Source organism: Pan paniscus, chromosome 7, assembly GCF_029289425.2.
Source record: "Pan paniscus chromosome 7, NHGRI_mPanPan1-v2.0_pri, whole genome shotgun sequence".
NCBI classification, from domain to species: Eukaryota; Metazoa; Chordata; class Mammalia; order Primates; family Hominidae; genus Pan; species Pan paniscus.
Genome location: NC_073256.2, coordinates 162484523 through 162504942, shown reverse-complemented (window position 1 = coordinate 162504942; position 20420 = coordinate 162484523). Strand labels below are relative to the sequence as shown.

General features: G+C 41.5%; 1 protein-coding gene across 1 annotated transcript in view; it reads left to right on the top strand.

The window, feature by feature from the left end:
- LOC117977982 (zinc finger protein 252-like) overlaps nt 1–18506 on the top strand; it is a 41085-nt gene extending 22579 nt beyond the window's left edge. The window contains 3 exon segments of the mRNA XM_063606537.1: nt 874–2562; nt 2565–3183; nt 3185–18506. Coding sequence (XP_063462607.1) covers nt 874–2562; nt 2565–3183; nt 3185–3236 — 2360 coding nt within the window. The 3' untranslated portion in view covers nt 3237–18506.
- Nucleotides 18507–20420: the final 1914 nt, after the last annotated feature.

Below are 20420 nucleotides of genomic sequence, written 5' to 3'. Positions count from 1 at the left end.
AAAAGAAGATTCCATTGTTCTTTTGTGGTATCTCAACACAGGGCTGCCCTCTTACTGTTCTGACCTCAGTTATCCTTCCCACAGTCTTTGTATCTATGTGACTCAGTACTTGTTTTTTTGTTTGTTTGTTTGTTTCGTTGGTTGGTTTTAGATTTTTCTTTTTAATAAGCTTCCTTTCATTGGGTCTCAGAATTCAGTTTTATAGTTTTCACAAATTTTTGGACACTTTTGTTCACTGGAAATGTGTGATTTGGGACTGTTGTTTATACTTGGCCTTTTTGCCTTGTGCTGCCCAAGCTGTTTCCTGAGTAGGTTGCTGCTTTTTTCTGTTTTTCCTGATTTGCTTCTGTGAAACCAAGTTGTCCAGATCAAATAGTTTTTCTCATCATCTATTGCACTGATGTACACCTCATTTATTATGAGTCATTTATCATTTATTTTCAACAAATATTTGACTATGCTATGTGTAAGCCATAAGAAGATACCTTGTTTACAAAGTATGCAGCAATGACATGAATAGTGGAGGCAGCCTCCAATTCCTCCCTCCTGGTAACTCTCCCCAAATCCTTTCTCAGATCTTGCCTTTCCTACTCCAGGAAAGGTCAGCCTAGTTGCAGATTTAAGCCTTTGACCTTGGGCATATTACCTTCCTTCTTCCTTCCCACACGAGTGTTCATTGCTTTACCAGCATGCTTCTCTTTTTCCTCTCCCCAATGGGGTCATATTTGTTGCTTTTCTTTTATTTGCATTCTGAATATCAGTATTATCCTAGAAGATATTTGTTTGATATAAATATTTCTGCTTATTCTCTAATTCTTTCTTCTATAGTAAAATGCAAGTGATTCACTTTTTTTTTCTTTTTCATTCTTTCAGGCTGTGATTCTAGGATTGAAAAAGAGGAAATGATTCCAAAGCAGGACATTTCTGAAGAATTGGAATCCCAGAGAGCAAAATCAGAAGATCATGTAAGGAATATTTTTAAGGAAACTGAAGAGATCAGTAAAACTGAGGGAAAGTTAGAGAATTGCTGGAGAAAATATGCAGTAGAAGGAGTTAAGAACTCATTCTCCCAGAGGAGCAATTTCAGAGAAATTACCATGAGGTATGTGAAAACCCTCTCTAGAGAGAATGGCCAGAAGTTCAATGCTGTTGGAGAAAACTGCATTACAGACTCAAATCCTGCCAAACATCTTAGAGGGTCTAGAGAGGAGAGTCTCCATCCAAGTGTGTCAAGTGTAGAAAACTTGCAACAACATGAGGACCTCATTAACCTCCAGAGTTTCCAATTAGGAGAAAGAGCCTATCAGACAGATGTGTTAGTGAAAGTGCCCAGACAGAGTTCAGTTCTTAGTGAGAATCAGAGGATGAATAATCCAGAGAGATGGTTTGAGAGTACTGGGCATGGAAAAACTTAGAATCAGAACAGAGCTTTTAACCAGCACCAGAGATTTCATAGTGGAGAGAAGCCCTATGAGCACAATGAATGTGGAAAAGCTTTCAGTCAGCCCTCTATCCTCAGTAAACATCAGAGAATCCACACTGGTAAGAAACCCTACACATGTGAGGATTGTGGCAAATCTTTCAGTGTTCACTCATACTTTATTCAGCATTGTAAAATTCACACTAGAGAAAAACCCTATGAGTGTATTAAATGTGGGAAAGCTTTTAGTACACATTCATCTTATGTTCAACATCTAAAAATTCATACAGGAGAGAAACATCATGAGTGTAATCAGTGTGGGAAAGCCTTTAGTCATAGCTCTAATCTGATTCATCATCAGAGAATTCATAGTGGAGAGAAACCTTACAAGTGCAAAGAATGTGGGAAAGCCTTCAACAGACAATCACACCTTATTCAGCATCAGAGAATTCATTCTGGAGAGAAACCTTATGACTGTAAGAAGTGTGGCAAAGCCTTCAGTACGCAATTATCTCTCATTCAGCATCAGATAATTCATACAGGAGAAAAGCCCTATGAATATAATGAATGTGGAAAATCCTTTAGCCTGAACCGAACTCTTACTGTCCATCAGAGAATTCACACTGGAGAGAAACCTTATAGGTGTAATGAATGTGGGAAATCCTTTAGTCAATGCTCACAAGTTATTCAACATAAGAGAATTCACACTGGAGAGAAACCTTATATCTGCAATGAGTGTGGAAAATCATTTGGTGCTCGCCTATCCCTTATCCAGCATCAGAGAATTCACACTGGAGAGAAACCTTATGGTTGTAGTGTGTGTGGGAAAACCTTTAGTCAAAAGGGACATCTTATTCAGCATCAGTGAATTCACACAGGAGAGAAACCCTATGAATGTAGTGAGTGTGGAAAAGCTTTCAGCCAGAGTTTTAATCTTATTCACCATCAAAGAACACACAATGGTCAGAAGCCCTATGAATGTAATGAATGTGATAAAGCCTTCAGTGTGCTTTCTTCCCTTGTTCAACATCAGAGAATACATAATGGAGAGAAACCCTATGAGTGTCACAAATGTGGGAAGGCCTTTAGCCAGGTGTCACACCTTATTCAGCATCAGAGGAGTCACACTGGTGAGAAACCCTATGGTGTAATGAGTGTGGGAAAACCTTTGGGCAGATATCCACCCTAATTAAGCATGAGAGAACACACAATGGAGAGAAGCCCTATGAATGCAGTGACTGTGGGAAGGCCTTCAGCCAGAGTGCACACCTTATCCGCCATCAAAGAATTCACACTGGACAGAATCCCTATGAGTGCAGTGACTGTGGGAAGACCTTCAATGTTCGTTCCTCTCTCATTCAGCATCACAGAATTCATACTGGTGAGAAACCTTATGAAGGTAGTGACTGTGGCAAGGCGTTCAGTCAGCATTCACAATTTATCCAACATCAGAGAATTCACACTGGAGAGAAACCCTACATGTGCAATGAGTGTGAGAAATCCTTCAGTGCACGCTTATCCCTTATCCAACACAAAAGAATTCACACTGGAGAGAAACCCTATGTATGCGCCAAATGTGGAAAATCCTTCTGACAAAGCTCTCACCTTATTCAACATCAGAGAATTCACGGTGGGGAGCAACCTTATACGTGTAATCAATGTGGAAAAACCTTCAGTCAGAGAATAACTCTTAGTAGTCATGAGAAAATCCATACAATTCACATTAGAGAGCAAGTCTATGAATGTAGTAAGTGTGGGGAACTCTAGCGCACAGTCATGTTTCATTCAACATTGTACAGTTCACAGTGGAGAGTAACTGATTAGTCTATAAATTTTTCACAGTTATACATTATATGAGAGTCACACTGGTGAGAAATGAGTCACTTTATGGTTTTCCTTTTGGAGATTCAACTCTTAAGGGATTTCACTCTCCCAGTGAGCTGCTAACTAAAGGCAGGCTGCTGAAGTATATAGCAGCAATCCCACAATAGCACACCTTGCTTCAAATTCAGAGGATGAGCCCCCTTCTTGAGCCCTGTAGATATGTGAAACTTAATTTTTTAGATGCATTTCATGGCACCAGACCTTAAGGTACAGTTAGGTATTTCACTGGAGACCACTTACTTTGCTTTGCTTTGCTTTGCTTTGTCTTTTTTTTTTTTTTGGTATGATTTATTTCAACTTCAAAGAAAGTAGTTGAGATCCTTGCACTTCCAAGTGTGATGGAATCAGGCTAGGGTTTTCTTTGTTTGTTTGGGCCTCTTCAAAACGTTTTTATTCTGTTATAAGGAATATGGTACCTTAAGCTTCAATTCACAGGGAAGAGAAACATGATTATAAACAAAAGTTTGTCAAGGAATAAGGTGAGTCTTTGTGTAGATTAAAATAGTTGAGACCTTGCTAAAAAGTCAAATAACACTGTAATCCACCTCCAGGTTTCCAAGAGTTAAGATGCTGCCAGCAAGGAGCTTGCAGTCTTGTAGCTGGCCCAATATATCCAACTAATTCAAAATGGGAAATTGTACATTTTACTTTAAACAGGATTTGGTAGATGGGTCTTCTAGATATGTTGTCATGAAGAAAAACCAGGAAAATGTCCAAGGGTGGGAGCCTGTGGCTTATGGCTTCACTTACCCATCACAGATAGCTATGTTCCACCGCAAGAACAGAGTTCATGGCTTTTCCTGAGGTGGCTGGAAACCTTAATCTCCTGAAGTTAAGTCAAAACTCAAATGTCAATTCACCCAGCTCTCTTGCCTGTAGGCTGATCCAGGGACTTAGAGCTTGTTACCCAGTTACAACTTCTTCTAGAGAAGAACTTTTAAGAAGGAAGCAAAAAGAAATTCAGTTTCCCCCAAGGATCTCTTCTTTGAGGTTCCATCAAGAGATGACAAAAGGGGGCTGGGTGCGGTGTCTCACACCTGTAATCCCAGCACTTTGGGAGGCTGAAGCAGGCAGATCACGAGGTCAAGAGATCAAGACCATGCTGGCCAACATGGTGAAACCACATTTCTACAAAATGCAAAAATTAGCTGGGCATGGTGGTGCACGCCTGTAGTCCCAGCTACTTGGGAGGCTGAGGCAGGAGAATTGCTTGAACCCAGGAGGCGGAGGTAGCAGTGAGCCAAGATTGCACCACTGCATTCCAGCCTGGCCACAAAGCAAGACTCCAAAAAATATATATATATATGACAAAAGGGTTAGGAAGCTTTTCCTCTGAGGCCCACGATTACAGAACCAAATCAGAAAATAATAATTTTTTTGTTTTAAACCTGTTTACATAAGATGGAGGTGTTTACTTAACTAAGAACCTCGGTATTTACTCAAATCCGGTTTTGGGTTTTATGGCTAAAACATTTCTCCAGATTAACCTTATCAGTTTGGAATATGTTTTTATTTTCCATTAAATATTTCATCCAAATCATACTGAATTTTATTTATCATGGCTTTTAATGTTCTCTATTCAAGTCAGAAATTTCTGTTTCCTAATTACTTGGCTTGGTGATGGCATTAATATTGGTTGGGAGCTAGATGGTCTCTGCTCTATTTGATGATTGGCATAGAGCAATCATACACTTGGTACTTCCTAGCATTTTTTTTTTGAGACAGTATCATGCTGTATCATGTTGTACAGGGTGGAGTGCAGTGGTGCAGTCATAGCTCACTGTAACCTTGAACTCCTGGGCTCAAGTGATTCCCCTGCCTCAACTTCATGAGTAGCAGGGACTACAGCTGTGTACCACCACACCGGCCTCTCCTGGCTTCTTAACCACTTACATTAAAATTGAGAGGAGAAAGGCATTTTCAGTTGCTTTAGTTAATAAAAAGAAGCCATTTCTGGAGGAGTTTTATGCCTGTACCAGCAGAGGTTCAGCCTTCCAGGAATCTCATCATGATCCATACTGCTGACACAGGCCTTTGTCACCTGAAGCATTCTTAAAATAAGGAGACTGACATTAAACAGGACAATTGTGAACTCCACTTTGTAAGCATCATACATACCTTACAACTCATTCTGAAGACTCCTTTATTCTTGCTCTTCCCAGAGAGCTACTGTGTTTAGTCATGCTCACTGTACTCACAAAAGAAAAAGAGTAAGTGGCATATTTGCAGGTGCTGATGGTCACAAGGCATTTTTACTTTTTCCTCCATGTCTGTTCTGCAGCATTTCCATTGATGCATGCTATTGTAGACTTCTTAGGTTGACCTTGGCCTTGACCTCCACCACTAGCTCTTGACCCAAAACTGAAGATGTGCATCAGAAAGGGACAGATTTGGTCTTTCTGCTGTAAAAGATATTCTGCCTTAGTGCCTGCTAATTTGTTGTGCATAGTCCTGTGCTGCCAATCTTCCCCACCAATTGTTAAGGTTAATGTGTGTTTTATGTGTGTATTCACAAACATTAAAATGTAATCAGTGGATTCCATTATTGCCCATTTTCATGTAAGGTGGGAGGCACTTTGTATGGTTGGGAATCTGTAAGATCTTTAGGACTAAAACTCCTGCCTCTAATCCCAATTTATGAGGCCCTGACTCTCCAGGCAGCATGACTTAGTTGGATTTTTCTCTGCCACGAAACCTGCCAAGGCTTCTTCATCACCCAGAACCCTCCCATGACCAACCTGTATGAAAAGAGGGGCAAAGGTCATTATTAATCACGGACATGCAAAATGATATTACAAGATGTCATTTTACCCTCACTAGGTTGGCAAAAATTAAAGGTCTGACAGAGAATGACACCAAATATATTTAGCAACAGTTACTCTCATACGCAGCTGATAGGAGTGGAAATTGGTATGACACATTGGAAAATATTTTGGCATTATTAATACAGTTAAAAATTAGCCCTGGCCAGATGCACTGGCTCACACCTGTAATCCCAGCACTTTGGGAGGCCAAGGCAGGTGGATCACCTGAGGTCAGGAGTTTGAGGCCAGCCTGGCCAACACGGCAAAACCCTGTCTCTACTAAAATAATTAGCCAGGTGGTGTGGTGGGAGCCTGTAATCCCAGCTACTCAGGAGGCTGAGGCAGGAGAATCGCTTGAATCTGGGAGGCGGGTTATAGTGAGCTGAGATAGCGCCCCTGCACTCCAGCCTGGGCCACAAAGCGAGACATCGTCTCAAAAAAAAAAAATTATGTAACCCACAACCCAGTTCCACTCCTGCACATACATGTTGGGGATGTACTTGCATGAGAACTAGAAGATGTGTCTCAAAATGTTTAATAGCAGCTGTTCCTGTAATAGCAACAAAAAAAAAAAAAAAGGAAAAACAAGTCCAGTGTTCATGGAGAGGGGGAGAAAAGAAGTTTGATTATAAGTATAATATGCAGAAAACTATGTCAAAATCAATTACCTGCAGCTACACACATTATTCTTAAAGCTGTCACTTTGCAGGGGAGTGTGGATTGTTCCCAATATCAACCAACTTTGATTGCTTCCTGTAGTGAAACTCCAGGAGACCTGGGAAATGAGGGAAAAGTGTGACCTGAGAGAGAGTGCCAAATAATTGGAAGATTTTTCCAGCTTACTGTTGGCAGAAGTGTGGGTGATATGAAAGGGAGCAGATTCTAAGGCTGTTCAACTAGCGATAATGTAATGTTGGATTGGACTGGGTTTGTTATATGAGTGCACACATGGCAGACTGTGGATTCACTGTGCTAGTTGCAGTAGCAGCTTGTTAATGGAAGTCTATATTTGGTCATGGCCTCCATTGAGTGAGGCTGACATGCAGAATTGCCTGATTTTACAACAGAGAATGGATTCAAAGGTTCAGGAGGTGCAAGAGGGCACTCCTTTCACCCAGGCTTAGAGAAGTGCATTGGTGAGGGAATAGTAACATCCAGGAAAGACTCTGTAGTGGCTGTTTTATATAGTCTATCAAAGGAAGTAGGAGAGACTGTTATGAAAATGGATTTAGGCTGGGCGCAGTAGCTCACATCTGTAATCCCAGCACTTTAGAGGCCAAGGCAGGTGGATCACTTGAAGTCAGGAGTTTGAAACCAGCCTGGACAACATGGTGAAATGCCGTCTGTACTAAAAATACAAAAATTAGCCAGGCAGGGTGGCAGGTGCATGTAAATCCCAGCTACTCAGGAGGCTGAGGCAGGAGAATCACTTGAACCTGGGAGATGGAGGCTGTAGTGAACCAAGATCACGCCACTGCACACCAGCCTGGGTGACAGAGCAAGACTCCCCTCAAAAAAAAAAAAAAAAAAAAGAGGAAGGGAGGGAGGGGGAGAGAGAGAGAGAGAAAAGAAGAAAGAAAAAGGGAAGGAAGGAAGGAAGGGGAAAGGAAAGAAAAGAGAAGGAAAGAAAGAAGAGAAAGAAAAGAGGATTTAACTCAGTGGGAATGGTCAGGACCAGATGGCAGCATGTAACCCTGTCATAGACAGGGAAGTTGTCACTGTAACAGGCCCAGGGCCACAACAGTAATGAGAATGGTTTGACCATAGAGGTTTTGACCCTGAGTAATGAAGATGGTGACTATGGACTGAAATAGGTAGACCGCCCACTAAAGTCTTTATCAGTATCAGTGAGTCATTAAGCCTTTACAGACACCTGACTTGGATCAGCACAACAGTCATAGACCTTCACTTACTTCCTAGGCTTGAGCCAGTTCAGACCTAGAACCTCATGAAACAAGAGGAGGCTAGATTTCCCTTGAAAGGTCTTGCTACACTTTCCAAATTTTATGCTATAAATCTTATCCCCTTTGCCAAAGGGAATGTGGACATTTACCAGGGTAACTATATATCAGAGGACAAGAATACCCACTTTTTTAAGGATAAGGAAGTAACATCTTGGATGGAGAAAGAAAAATCTGTTAAGCTATTAATCAGACTGGAATAACAGATAAAACCAGCTGTAAAGTTCATAAGAAACTATTTCTGCCAGAGATATATGCATCTGTAGAATGTCATAAAATTTCACCTCTGCTTTCTTACTGAGAAACTTTGTTGTCTTATAGACTAACAGAAACATGTTAGAAGTTATATCAGTAAGAATGGAACACTCTACTCTTTCCTGGCAGATCTGTCACTTTGACATAGAGAAACAGCCTCAATTTACAACCCAATTCATGTAAGAAGTTTTTGGACACTGTATTCTACACCTATCTTAATTTTGTGCTTCCCAAGGAAATGAGCCTGGGTGTACTTCACAGTCCAGACCTGATGACCCATTACTCACAACCCTGCTTTGCTGCATGCCCATTAAAACACTGCTTTATTTAAATTTCACTTAAACTCCACCCTTCCCCAAACTCTTAATAATAACTTATGTTTTCTTTAGTTGGTGAGACACCCCACGGTTCTGGGGTGTTATCACCCTCATTGTAATGGGTCAATAACTCTGATTTTGTTGGAGTGCAGGTTTATTCCTTGTAGTCTGAGGCTGATTGGGCTAGGACAGGGATTACTGGACTTTGGCTCTGAATTGATGTTAAAACCTGGGAACCAATATATTACTGTTGTTCTCCAGGGTAGGAGCATAGTGGGCCAAGTAATGAAGTTGTAGAGTCCCTGAACCTACCCCATGGTTATTTATCAGACCTAGAATACATAATATCCCTTTCTGTCCTCAAATTGGAGCTTGTGCAGGTGCCTGTAAGAGCAAGAAGCAAACTGTGCATCCAGGAAAGGAAAGGACAGACAGCCAGGTATCCTGACAGGGACCCCACATCCCTGGTTCTGATGCTGCTTTCATCCCTCTTACCAACATGTCCTGTCAATTCATTCCCTAAGTTTCTCCTTCCCAGCTCAATCCCATGCTCCCTGGGGCCCTGAAATTCCATGGGAAATGAGGACGGGGTATCTGGAACAAGGGAAGAGATGAACCAGTTTTCTCAAGTGAGAGTTGGCCCATTATCACTGTGAGGCCTCTCAGGTGATTCTGTGAGCTGGAAACAAGAGCATGGCATATAGTAGTTGAAAGTAGGAGCAAAGAGTCCTGGTTGGAGGCTGAGTTGAGTCTTTCTTTAGGCACTGACTACTTCAAAATTAGATCCTTAGAGCTCCAGGAATTCATATTCAAGCTGTGAGGTCAGTGACCATAACAGCAAAGCTGAACATGTGCAGTGCTGTGTCCTTTACACAGAGCTGTTGCACCTCACCAGATGACTGTCATAGCACCAGGTCCTGCTGGGAGGCCACATACTGTCTCACAGAAGGGGCCTGATATTTAGAGATGATGACAATGTGTCCAAAGTCAGGACCTCAACATTTTGCCTCCAAGGTCCAGTGATTCTCCCACCATGTCTCTATCCTAAGTGAGTAGGACACTGTCAACAAAGAGTGAAACTGTAAAATATTTGAAGAGATTTATTCTGGGCCAAATACAAGTGACCAATGGCCCATGATGCAGCCCCAGAAGAGCTTGAGAACATGTGCCCAAGGTGGTCAGGCTACAGCTTGGTTTTATACATTTTAGGGAGACATAAGACATCAATCAATACATATAAGATGTACATTGGTTTGATCCAGAAGGGCGGGACAACTGGAAGCAGGGGCTTCCAATTTATAGGCAGATTCAAAGATTTTCTGATTGGCATTTTGTGCAAAGAGTTTATCTAAAGACCTAGAATCTGTAGAAGGGAGTGTATGGGTTAAAATAAAGGGTTGTTGAGACAAAGGTTCTTATTATGTAGATGAAGCCTCCAGGTAGCAGGCTTCAGAGAAAACAGATTGTAAATGTTTCTTATCTGACTTTAAAAGGTGCCAGACTCTTAGTTAATTCTCTCCTGGATCAGGGAAAAGACCTGAAAAGGAAAAGGGATTCTCTATAGAATGAAGATTTTCTCCACAACAGCTTTGCAGGACATTTCAAAATATGTCAAAGAAATACATTTTAGGGTAAAATGCTTCCATTTCATTCAAGGCCTGCACTCTGACATATGATGCTATATTTGAGCCAGGCTGGAATTTGGTGTATTATTGTTATAAAAAATCTTAAGATCTCTGTTTTAATGTTAATGCTGGTCAGTTGTACCTGAGCCCCAAAGGGAGGAGAGTATAATGAAGCATGCCTGGCCCCCTCTTCCTGTTATGGACTGAACTAGTTTTTCAGGTTAACTTTGGAATGACCTTGTCTGAGAGGAGGAGTTCATTGTTTGTGGTGGGCTTAGAATTTTAATTTTGACTTATAACCCCTACCCAGCTCCATCCATGGGTCATCCCCAGGAGAGCAGAGCAGAGTGAGAAGAAGGGTCCACATTTTCATTCCCTCCCACAAATTCTTTCTCAGAATCTCATTTCTGAGAAGACCTGGCTCTAGGAACCAAGGACCTCAATGGTTGTGCACCCAAGGCCTATGGGCAGGAGAGGTGACATTTACACCTGCGACAGCCCAGGCTTGAATAACAAAGCCTTACCCTCAAAAGCTCCCACTCTTCATTTCTTTCTGCCTTGGCATTCAGCTGAAAGAGAAAGACAATCAAGGAAAGAGATATATCAAGACCTATTTCTCACTGTCCTTATTCCACATGACCTAAAAGGAAGAAGCTGAGGCAAAATTAATGTAAGTAGACAGTTCATTTAGGCCAAACTTGAGGATTGTAACCCAGAATCAAAGATTTAATTTGCCCTGAAAATACACTCCAGTTAGCAGCAGTTACAGTGGATTTTTTTTTCATTTTTTAACAGAGACAGGGTCTTGCTCTGTTGTCCAGGCTGGAGTGCAGTGGTACAATCATAGCTCTGTATAACCTTGAATTCCTGGGCTCAAGCAATCCTCCCACCTTGGCCCCATCAGTAGCTAGGACTACAGACATACACTACCATGCGCAGCTCATTTTTTGAAAGTCTTTTGTAGAGACAGGGTCTTGCTGTGTTGCTTAGGCTGGTCTCAAACTCCCTGCCTCAAGTGATCCTCACACCTCAGCCTCCCAAAATACTGGGATTACAGGCATAAGCCACCACTTCCAGCCTATAAATTGATTTTTAAAGGGAAAAAAGACGCTGTTCCTGAGTTATTTACAAAGAATTTACATTAAAATAAGCTATTGATTGGCTTTACATTGTTAAACTATGGGGTGTGGGTTTTAGTGCTCAGCATGGCATGTTTAGGTTAATTTGTAGCTACTTGTGGCAATAGCAAGCAGTTTCAGGAGATGAATACATAGCTAAAAAGTGGGGGAGTAGGATGTCATTACTGTTTTCTTTTAATGCTGCTCTGGGCCTAATAATTAAAAACACTCACCCTCCTCAGATAAAAGTTTTCTCTCATCTCCCCCTCTTGATAAAAAGTCTTTCTTCTAGAAAGCTTTGATGATCAAAATATGAGTGTCAAGGTGTCCCTTGTCACTGGAAATGTTCATTTCCAATAGTCCTGTCAAAGACATTGATCTGTAGCTGTTATTACTTGTGGAATCATCTCTAGCCTTTGGAGTACCACGGAATTAGTTTTCTCAGAACAAGTATAACAGTGAGAGATATGTAGTAGAAATACAATGTACATAAGAATTTTTAAAAATTTATATGCCAGAATTTTTTTAAAACCCTATTCCATTGGGAGGTCAATTAAAAACATGAAAATTAAAACCCAGTCTATTTTTAGAGACTTGTAGCAAGGACAGGATTTAGGATTTAGTCCAAGTTGTAGGAAAATAATAAGAGCTCAAAAACAGTGGTCAGGGATAGAATCCCATAACAGGTATACTATAGTTTTTTTCTGAAATTTTTTTCTGTCAAGTCCCCATTTGTTTTTTTTTGTTTTGTTTTGTTTTTTTGAGACAGAGTCTCGCTCTGTAGCAGGACAAGCCGCAGACAAAACCCCTCAGACACCAAGTTAAGGAAGGGCTTTATTTGGCCGGGAGCTTCGGCAAGACTCACATCTCCAAAAACTGACCTCCCCGAGTGAACAATTCCTGTCCCTTTTAAGGGCTTACAGCTCTAAGGGGGTCCACATGAGAGGGTAGTGATTGATTGAGCAAGCAGTGGGTATGTGACTGGGGGCTGCATGCACCAGTAATCAGAACGGAACAGAACAGGACAGGGATTTCACAATGCTTTTCCATACAATGTCTGAAATCTATAGATAACCAGTTAGGTCAGTCGTCGATCTTTAACCAGGCCCAGGGCGCGGCGTCAGGCTGTCTGCCTGTGAATTTCATTTCTGCCTTTCAGTTTTTACTTCTTTCTTTGGAGGCAGAAATTGGACATAAGACAATATGAGGTGTGGTCTCCTCCCTTAGCTCTGTCACCCAGGCTGGAGTGCAGTGGCACAATCCCGGCTCACTGCAAGCTCCACCTCCTGGGTTCACGCCATTCTCCTTCCTCAGCCTCCACAGTAGCTGGGACTACAGGCACCTGCCACTACGCCCAGCTAATTTTTTGTATTTTTACTAGAGACAGAGTTTCACCGTGTTAGCCAGGATGGTTTTGATCTCCTGACCTTGTGATCTGCCATCTCAGCCTCCCAAAGTGCTGGGATTAGCAAGCATGAGCCACCATGCCCAGCCCAACTGGTTATGTTACTTTTTTTTTTTTTTTTTGAGATGGAGTCTTGCTCTGTCGCCCAGGCTGGAGTGCAGTGGCACGATCTTGGCTCACTGCAAGCTCCACCTCCCGGATTCATGCCATTCTCTTGCCTCAGCCTCCTGAGTAGCTGGGACTATTACTTTAAGACAAAATTCACCATACAGACTTTTTTCTCATACAAAAAGCAGAGGGAGTGGATTGCTCCTGCAGGGCCCAGGAGACACCCAAAATACTGTGAGTGCCCAAGCTGTGAAAGTGGGAAATAGGGATCATTCAACCCCAAACACACATCCTCACTGAGGAACCTGAGGGTCTAGATCACAGGAGAAGGATCTGACCTTACCTGGAGCTGCATCAAATTCGAGAGCCAAGCAAAATACAGGGTTAGAGGAAGCAGTGGGAAAAGCCCTGGGAAGCCATTTCTACCTTGTCTCACAGGGGTCCTTGGGGAGGGCTGCCGGAGGAACTGGGAAAAGACCAAAGGGAGAAGGAAACCTCCAGATGAACTTTGTAGCAATTCCAACCAAACATGAAGTCTCCTGGCCAGAACTCACATGAGTGTGTGAATTCAGTGTGCAGACTTGGCAGGTGGGGAGGCACAAATGCCCTCCTTGCTTTCTTAGCTGGGAGGCTGGTAACCTGTAGAAAGTTCCAGCCCTGCTCACCCACTGCTTAGAAACAAACTCAGTGGCATTGGGGGGATGCACAGTGAAAGTGAGACTGGCCTTTAGGGTTGCATGGGAGCTAGGTGAGGCCTGTAACTGCCAGCTTTCCTCCACTTCCCTGACAACCTGCATGACACAGCAGAGGCAGCCATAATCCTCCTGGGAACAACTCCATTGACCTGGGAACCATACTCCCAACCCCACAGCAGCAGCAGCAAGCCCTACCCAAGGAGAGTCTGAGCTCAGACATGCCTAACCCTCCCCACACATGATGGTCCTTCCCTACCCACCCTGGTAGCTGAGGACAAAAGTCATTTTCTCTTGGGAGTTCTAGGGCCCTGCCCACTGCCTGATCCTTCCTATACTACCACAGCTGATGCTTTCTTGGAAGCACCACCTCCTGGCAGGAGGCCAACCAGCACAAAAATAGTGCATTAAACAACCACAACTATGGACCTTCACAAAGTCCATTTCACTCCCCTGCCACCTCCACTGGAGCAGGTGCTGGTATCCATGGCTGTGAGACCTGAAGATGATTCACATCACATGAGTCTGTGCAGACAACCCCTGAGACCAGACCAGAGCCTGGTAGCCCTGCTCGGTGGTTAGGTCCAGGAGAAAAATAACAATCACTACAGCTCAGCTCCCAGGAAGTACTACATCAAAAGAATACCACATGGGACAAAAGAATCTGAACAGTAGCCTTGAGCAGCAGATCTTCCCCTGATATAGCCTACCCAAATGAGAAGGAACCAGAAAAACAATTCTGGTAACATGACAAAATGAGGTTATTTAACACCCCCAAAAATCACGCTAGCTCACCAGCAATGGATCCAAACCAAGAAGAAATCCCTGACTTACCTGATAAAGAATTCAGAAGGTCAATTATTAAGCGAATTAAGGAGACACCAAAGAAAAGTGAAGTCCAATTTAAGGAAATCCAAAAAATGATACAAGAAATGAGGGGAATCTTTAGTGAAATAGATAGCATAAATAAAAAACAATCACAACTTCAGGAAATAAAGGACACACTTAGAGAAATGCAAAATTTTCTGGAAAATGTCAGCAATAGAATCGAACAAACAGAAGAAAGAACTTCAGAGCTCAAAGACAAAGTTTTTGAATTAACCCAAACCAACAAAGAAAAAAATTAATAAAATGAACATAGCCTCCAAGAAGTTTGGAATTATGTTAAACAACCAAACCTAAGAATAATTGGCATTCCTGAGGATGAAGAGAAATCTAAAAGTTTGGGAAACGTATCTGGGGGAATAATCAAGGAAAACTTCCCCAGCCTTGCTAGAGACCTAGACATCCAAATACAAGAAGCTGAAAAAACACCTGGGAAATTCATCACAAAAAGATCATCACCTAGGTACATTGTCATCAGGTTATCTAAAGTCAAGATGAAGGAAAGAATCTTAAGAGCTGTGAGGCAAAAGCACCAGGTAATCTATAAAGATAAACCTATCAGATTAACAACAGATTTCTCAGCAGAAACTCTACAAAATAGAAGGGATTAGGGCCCTATCTTCAGCCTCCTTAAACAAAATAATTATCAGCCAAGAATTTTGTACCCAGTGAAACTAAGCTTCATAAATGAAGGAAAGACACAGTCTTTTTCAGACAAATGCTGAGATAATTCACCACTACCAAGCCAGCACTACAAAACTGCTAAAAGAGCTCTAAATCTTGAAACAAATCCTGGAAACACATCAAAACAGAACCTCCTTAAAGCATAAATCTCACAGGACCTATAAAACAAAAATACAATTTAAAAAAACCAAGGTGGCTGGGCGCAGTGGCTCACACCTGTAATCCCAGCACTTTGGGAGGCCGAGGTGGACGGATCATGAGGTCAGGAGATCAAGACCATCCTGGCTAACACAGTGAAACCGTGTCTCTACTAAAAATACAAAAAACTTAGCCAGGCGTGGTGGTGGGCACCTGTAGTCCCAGCTACTCAGGAGGCTGAGGCAGGAGAATGGCATGAACCCAGGAGGCAGAGCTTGCAGTGAGCCAAGATCATGCCACTGCACTCCAGCCTGGGTGACAAAGTGAGACTCCGTCTCAAAAAAGAAAAAACAAACCAAAGTATACCTGCAACAAATACCATAATGAATGGAATAGTACCTCACATCTCAATACTAATATTGGATGTAAATGGCCTAAATATTCCACTTAAAAGATACAGAATTGCAGAATGGGTAAGAATTCACCAACCAAGTATCTGCTGCCTTCAAGAGACTCCTCACCTAACCCATAAGGACTCACATAAACTTAAGGTAAACACGTAAGGACTCACATAAACTTAATGTCCATTTGCATGGAATATCTTAAGGAAAAAGACATTCCATGCAAATGGACACCAAAAGCAAACAGGAGTAGCTATTCTTATATCAGACAAAACAGACTTTAAAGCAACAGCAGTTAAAAAAGACAAAGAGAAACATATAATGATAAAGGGCCTTGTCCAACAGGAAAATATCACAATCCTAAATATATATGCACCTAAAACTTGAGCTCCCAAATTTATAAAACAATTACCACTAGACCTAAGTAATGAGATAGACAGTAACACAATAACAGTGGGGGACTTCAGTACTCCACCAACAGCACTAGATAGGTCATCAAGACAGAAAGTTAACAAAGAAACAATGGATTTACACTATACTCTGGAACAAATAGACTTATTAAATATTTACAGAACATTCTATCCAATAACTGCAGAATATACATTCTATTCATCAATGCATGGAACTTTCTCCAAGATAGAACATATATAATAGGCCACAAAAGAAGTCTCAATAAATTTAAGAAAATTGAAATTATATCAAGTACTCTCTTAGACCACAGTGGAATAAGCTGGAAATCAACTCCAAAGGAAACCTTCAAAACCATGCAAATACATGGAAATTAAATAACCTGCTCCTGAATTATCATTGGGTCAACAATGAAATCAAGATAGAAATTAAAAAATTATTCAAACTGAACAACAATAGTGACAAAACCTATCAAAACCTCTGGGATACAGCAAAGGTGGTGGTAAGAGGAAAGTTCATAGCCTTAAATATCTTCATCAAAAAGTCTGAAAGAACGCAAATAGACCATCTAAGGTCACACTCAAGGAACTAGAGAAACAAGAACAAACCAAACCCAAATCCAGCAGAAGAAAGGAAATAACCAAGATCAGAGCAGAACTAAATGAAATTGAAACAACAAAAACAAAATACAAAAGATAAATGAAACAAAAAGCCGGCTCTTTGAAAAGATAAATAAAATTGATAGAACATTAGGAAGATTAACCAAGAAAACAAGAAAGAAGTTCCAGTAATCCCAGCACTTTGGGAGGCTGAGGTGGGTGGATCACAAGGTCAAGAGATTGAGACCATCCTGGCCAACATGGTGAAACCCGGTCTCTACTAAAAATACAAAAAATTAGCTGGGTGTGGTGGCAGGTGCCTGTAATCCCAGCTACTTGGGAGGCTGAGGCAGGAGAATTGCTTGAACCCAGGAGGCAGAGGTTGCAGTAAGCCAAGATCACACCATTGCACTCCAGCCTGGGCAAAAAGAGCAAAACTCCATTTCAAAAGAAAGAAGCTCCAAATAAGCTGAATTGGAAAAGAAACAGGAGATATTACAACCAACACCACAGAAATACAAAAGATCATTCAAGGCTACTAGGAAAAGCTTTATGTGCATAAACTAGAAAACCTAGAGGAGATGGATAAATTCCTGGAAAGATACAAATTTAGGAATCCTCCCTAAATCACTGTATGAAGCCAGTATCACCCTAATACCAAAACCAGGAAAGAACATAACAAAAAAAAAAACTACAGACCAATATCCCTGATGAACATAGATGCAAAAATCCTTAACAAAATGCAGCTAACTGAATCCAACACATATCAAAAAGATAATCCACCATGATCAAGTGGGTTTCATACCAGGGATGCAGGGATGGTTTAACATATGCAAGTCAATAAATGTGACACACCACATAAACAGAATTAAAAACAAAAATCACATGATCATCTCAACAGACACAGAAAAAGCATTTGGCAAAATCCTGTGGGTGAAAGATTACCTAGGTGCCGAGGCAAGAGACAGAAGCACAAACTGTTTCAGTATAATAAATAAAATAGTTAGAATAAGAATAGTCATAATACAAATTAGATATAGAGATGATCATGGACAATTATCAATCATTATTATAAACATTAATCATTAACTTTTAATATTACTCTTTGTTGCAATACTAATATAACCTAGGAATAACCAGTGGGTATAGGGTCACGTGCTGAAGGGACATTGTGAGAAGTGACCTAGAAGGCAAGAGGTGAGCCCTCTGTCACGCCCACATAAGGGCTGCTTGAGGGCTCCTTGGTCAAGCGGTAACACCAGTGTCTGGGAAGACACCCATTACTTAGCAGATCGTGAAAGGGAGTCTCCTTTCCTTGGAGGAGTCAGGGAACAGTCTGCTCTGCCAGCTTCTTGCGGAAGGCTGGATATTATCCAGGGCTGCCCACAGTCATCCGGAGGCCTAAACCACCTCCCCCCGTGGTGCTGTGCTTCAATGTTCATGCTCCTTGTCCACTTTCGTGTTCCTCCCATACTCCTGATTCCTCTTTGAAGTTTGTAGTAGATAGCGGTAGAAGAAATACTAAAAGTCTTAAAGTTTTTGATCTTTCTTATAAGTTCATAGAAGAAAATGTTGACGTATGCTGCCTTCTCTCTCTGCTTTGGCTACCTAAAAGGGAAGAGCCCCCTGTCCTATGATCATGTGACTTGCTTCACCTTGTCAATCACTTAGAATATTCACCCTCCTTATCCTGTGCCCCTTGTATTGTATGCAATAAATATCAGCATGCCCAGCCATTCGGGGCCACTACCGGTCTCCACATCTTGAGGGTAGTGGTCCCGGGCTGAACTGCTTTCTCTTTATCTCTTTGTCTTGTGTCTTTATTTATTACAATCTCCCATCTCCACATATGGGGAGAACACCCGCTAAGCCCCATAGGGCTGCACCCTACAAAATCCAGTATCCCTTTATGATTAAAACCTTCAGCAAAATTGGCATACAAGGGACATACCTCAATGTAATAAAAGCTATCTATGATAAACCCACAGCCAACATAATACTGAATGAGTAAAAGTTGAAAGCATTCCTTCTGAGAACTGGAACAAGACAAAGATGCCCACTCTCACCACTTCTATGCAACATAGTACTGGAAGTCCTAGCCAGAATAATTAGAAAAGAGAAAAAACAAAGGGCATCCAAACCAGTAAAGAGGAAGTCAAGCTGTCACTGTTTGTTGATGATAGGATCATATACCTAGAAAACCCTAAAGACACCTCCAAAAAGCTCCTATAAATGATAAGTGAATTAGCAAATTTCAGGATACAAAGTTAATGTACACAAATCAGTAGCTTTGCTATACACCAACAGCAACCAAGCTGAGAATCAAATCAAGAACTCAACCCCTTTTACAATGGCTGCAAAAAATGAAATACTTCAGAATATTCCTAACCAAGGAGGTGAAAGACCTCTACAAGGAAAACTACAAAACACTGCTAAAAGAAATCATAGATGACACAAACAAATGGAAACACATCCCATGCTCATGGATGGGTAGAATCAATATTGAGAAAATGACCATACTGCCAAAAGTGATCTACAAATTCAATGCAATTCCCATCAAAATACCACCATCATTCTTCACAGAACTAGAAAAAAAATCCTAAAATTCATATGGAACCAAAAATGAGCCTGCATAGCCAAAACAAGACTAAGCAAAAAGAACAAACCTGGAGGCATCACAGTACCTGATTTCAAACTGTCAGGCCTCTGAGCCCAAGCTAAGCTATCATATCCCCTGTGACCTGCACATACACATCCAGATGGCCGGTTCCTGCCTTAACTGATGACATTCCACCACAAAAGAAGTGAAAATGGCCTGTTCCTGCCTTAACTGATGACATTGTCTTGTGAAATTCCTTCTCCTGGCTCATCCTGGCTCAAAAGCTCCCCCACTGGGTACCTTGTGACCCCCACTCCTGCCTGCCAGAGAACAACCCCCTTTGGCTGTAATTTTCTTTTACCTACCCAAATCTTATAAAGCGGCCCCACCCCTATCTCCCTTCACTGACTCTTTTCGGACTCAGCCCACCTGCACCCAGGTGAAATAAACAGCCATGTTGCTCACACAAAGCCTGTTTGGTGGTCTCTTCACATGGATGCACATGAAACAAACTACACTATAAGGCCATAGTCACCAGAACAGCATGGTACTGCTATAAAAATAGGCACATAGACCAACGGAACAGAATAGAGAACCCAGAAATAAACTCAAATACTTACAGCCGACTGACCTTCAACAAAGCATACAAAAACATAAAGTGGGGAAAGAACACCCTATTCAACAAATAGCGCTGGGATAGTTGGCAAGCCACATGTAGGAGAATAAACCTGGATCCTCATCTTTCACGTTATAAAAATCAACTCAAGATGGATCAAGGACTTAAATCTAAGACCTGAAAATATAAAAATTCTACAAGATAACATCAGAAAAACCCTTCTAGACATTGGCCTAGGCAAAGATTTCATGACCAAGAACCCAAAAGCAAATGCAACAAAAACAAAGATAAATAGGTGGGACTTAACTAAAGACCTTTTGCACGGCAAAAGGAAGAGTCAGCAGAGTAAACAGACAACCCACAGAGTGAGAGAAAATCTTCACAGTCTATACATCCAACAAAGGACTAATATGCAGAATCTACAAGGAACTCAAACAAATTAGCACGAAAAAATAATCCCATCAAAAAGGGGGCTAACGGCCGGGCACGGTGGCTCACTCC